Raw genomic sequence first — 3,256 nt, 5'->3', positions numbered from 1 at the left:
CTTGATATGCACGTCGACTAAAGCCCCCTATTGTGGAATACGTGGTCTTACGGCTGATTTTCCACGTGTCCAGTTAGAAGCCTAACAGTGTCCCTTTAATCTCTCCCTTCTGCGGCCAGCCGAGGTATCGAGGCCTCGTCCCTCAGCCCAACACATTTCTTATTCATCACCATGCATTCCGACGTGCATCCGCCCATCAGCAATTGGCCCTTTTGGCAGAGTGATGAGCACGCCTATCTTGTCTCGGCGGTAAGCGACGATTTGTCCGTTGGGCGTTCTCTTGTGTCGCAGGACAGAAAAACCAGACCGACGGTAACCAGATATAGGAAACGAGAACCCCGATGTCACCCCAGTCTCATCGCTTCTTTGGGAAGGTTACAACAGATCTCGCGGGTGTTGATTCATTGGTACTCGGCCCGCAGCGGTCACAAGTGAAATCCCTCTCCCATCTGCCTTTAACCTTTGCAAGATGCATGCAGGCCTGCTGGTCCAGACCAATTGGCCAGAAACCCGAGTGCGTGTCCAACCTCCTGTCTTACCTGCATGTTCCATTTATGAATCCTTCCAGGACTAGTTCCAGTCAGCCTGCGTGCTGCTTGCCCTGCTGGCGGTGGCAATATCGTTAGGGCTTTGATAAGACGTGCTGACAGGGAGGTTTAAATCCTTGGTGAGGGTTCGAGATGGAGTTAAAAGCTTGACTTCGGCAATCGCATCCTCCCCCGCAAAGCCAAGTCGTCTGCCCCAGAAGTTCGTCTGATCTGGTTTCCCCGGTTTTCTGTCCTGGTTTTGAGCAAGTCAATTGTCAAAATGGAGTCCGACAGCGCCCAAGTATCAGAAAAACACGCTCGCACCATATCGATCGAAGTCGGCGAGTCGCAGCCCTTCGACCAACATGCGACTAAGAAGCTCTTGAGGAAGCTAGACTGGCACATCATTCCATTTATGAGTTTGATCTACCTGTGAGTCGTCGCACAGACATTGCGCCAATGCCACCACAGCATCCGGCCATGCGACACTGATACTAACCTGGATCAAGGCTCTGCTTCCTCGACAGGACGAACATTGGAAACGCTAGGCTGGACCACTTGGAGCAGGACCTCAAACTGAAGGGCATTCAGTACAACGACTGCCTTGCCATTCTCTTCCCGTTTTACATCGCGGCCGAGATCCCGAGCAACATGATGATGAAGCGTCTTCGGCCGTCGATCTGGCTGACATTCATCATGGTTTGCTGGTCTGCGTCGATGATCGGACAAGGATTCGTGAAGGACTACTCAGGGCTTATGGCGACTCGCGTTTTTCTCGGAGTTTTCGAGGGTGGTCTTTTTCCCGGTGTCAACTACTACATCACGCAATGGTAAGGCTCTCTCCTCTGGTGCTCCAATGTACACGCCGTTCGTGTGCATGAAACTCTGACATGGATTTGGACAGGTACTGTAGAAACGAATGTGGCTTCAGAATGGCCCTCTTCTTCTCCGCAGCCACTCTCGCCGGTGCTTTTGGGGGTATTCTCGCGCGAGGAATTGCAGAGATGCATGGAGTAGGCGGTCTCTCGGCCTGGGCATGGATCTTCATCCTCGAGGGTCTCCTGAGTATCTTGGTGTCTTTCACTGCGTACTGGGCAATCTACGACTATCCTGCCACGTAAGTTGATAACTCAGGCAAAGCTATACAAGGAGTATCAACTGACCGTCATCATTAATAGAGCACAATTCCTTTCAGAAAAGGAGCGATCTGAAGTCCAGCGTAGACTGCAAGTGGACTCAGGCCACTTGTCCAACGAGTTCAACATCAAGTATGTCTGGCAGGCCATCAAGGATTGGAAGATCTACATCCACATGCTCATCTGCATGGCGGGTTTCTGTCCAATCTACTCGATTGCCCTGTTCCTGCCAACCATCATCAAGAACATGGGCTACACCTCGAACACCGCTCAATTGATGTCGGTGCCGCCGTATTGCTTCGCTTGTATCTTCACGATCGCCGCCAGTTGGTATGCGGATCGCGTGAGACAGCGTGGCATCTTCCTGATGGGCTTCCAGTTGGTAGGAATCCTGGGCTTCGGTCTCCTAGTGGGTACTAGCAAGTCTTCTGCACAATACGCTGGCACTATTTTCGCCGCGATCGGTAAGCTTCTACACCCATGACCTGTGATACGGTGAAAGTCTACCTACGTGCTAACCTGATATGACTAAGGCATCTATCCTCAAATCCCACTTGGTCTTGCCTGGAACAGTAGCAACATCGGCGGAAGTCTGAAGCGGGGGACTGGTATTGCGATGCAAGTCATGGGTGGAAACTGCGGCGGCATCATCGCGTCTTATGTATACCTGAGCCGGGATGGACCCCGCTACACTACCGGACACAGCATTCTTATTGGCTTTGTGAGGTGAGGGAGAACCATAATGACACTTTGGCCAGTGATGACGCGTGCTAACCTTCACTAGCATGGCCTTCTTTTTGACGATGTTCATGACTACATGGTGCAGAAGGGAGAACGCCCGCAGAGACCAAGTTGCTAGTGAGGTTGAAGTGCAAGAGTTGACAGCAGAGCAAAAGGAGCTGGAAGCTGAGCTCGCAGATAATGTGCCGTGGTTTAGATACACAATCTGAGACGTGCAGTCTGGATAGCCGTTTCTTACAAAGGGCTGAGGCTAAAGGGATGAAGTAGAGGGGCAAATCCATCCACTCGGGTTGTTTGACCCCTTGTCTGATGGCATTCTGCCCCGAGACCAGATCGTCCGGTGATCCCTTTGGACCCTATGTATAAGTCAGGAGCGGTGTTGTATAAGGTAGAGGGACTATGCCCTCGACGATTGGCAAATAGAGTAGGCTCCACTGAAGTCTCGGTCACGATCCGAGCTCTAGTCAACGGAACCTTTTTGTAGCGAAGTTAGTCGGATCGCAATCCTAAAGCCGGGAAGATCTAATCGCTGCCGTCGCTATTATAGGTCTTTTCATTGACACAGGTTCTCGGCAGTGACATCTGACACCTGCATTTCCGGTCCGAACAAGTGAGAGCCGCTACGTCCCATGTTTGTGTGAGATTCGATGCGGCAGTCATACTCTGTAGACGCCAGCAGGCGACTTGGCCGACGAAGGGGCCTTTCAGAAACCTGGGCGCCGCGGCGGGTGGTGGGCGGGATCAAAAGTAAGCTTTTAACGCTTCGTCGATCCCGGAGGAGTCCTTGCGCGGGATGAATCGTTCCATCGCGCTTAATCTGGGGCCTAAACGACGTTGGAGGAACATGGAAAC

General features: G+C 52.1%; 1 protein-coding gene across 1 annotated transcript; it reads left to right on the top strand.

Annotated features, from left to right (window-relative positions):
- The first annotated feature begins 717 nt into the window (after positions 1-717).
- BDZ83DRAFT_57084 (high-affinity nicotinic acid transporter) lies at positions 718-3,025 on the top strand. The gene is made up of 6 exons (XM_060504347.1): positions 718-959; positions 1,037-1,357; positions 1,432-1,644; positions 1,706-2,127; positions 2,197-2,389; positions 2,448-3,025. Exons 1-6 carry the CDS (start codon positions 808-810, stop codon positions 2,611-2,613), a joined length of 1,467 nt encoding a protein of 488 aa, XP_060360238.1. The 5' UTR covers positions 718-807; the 3' UTR covers positions 2,614-3,025.
- The last annotated feature ends 231 nt before the right edge of the window (positions 3,026-3,256 follow it).

Source organism: Colletotrichum acutatum, assembly GCF_030867785.1.
Source record: "Colletotrichum acutatum strain CBS 112980 chromosome Unknown BDZ83scaffold_123, whole genome shotgun sequence".
In the NCBI taxonomy this organism is placed as follows: domain Eukaryota; kingdom Fungi; phylum Ascomycota; class Sordariomycetes; order Glomerellales; family Glomerellaceae; genus Colletotrichum; species Colletotrichum acutatum.
Note: the sequence above shows the minus strand (reverse complement) of the source record. Positions and strands in the feature narration are given on the sequence as shown.

Coding starts and splice junctions, on each gene's coding strand:
- BDZ83DRAFT_57084 (XM_060504347.1), top strand. CDS start 808: ATGGAGTCCGACAGCGCCCAAGTATCAGAAAAACACGCTCGCACCATA. Junction 960..1,036: donor TTTATGAGTTTGATCTACCT/GTGAGTCGTCGC, acceptor ACCTGGATCAAG/GCTCTGCTTCCTCGACAGGA. Junction 1,645..1,705: donor ATCTACGACTATCCTGCCAC/GTAAGTTGATAA, acceptor CATCATTAATAG/AGCACAATTCCTTTCAGAAA.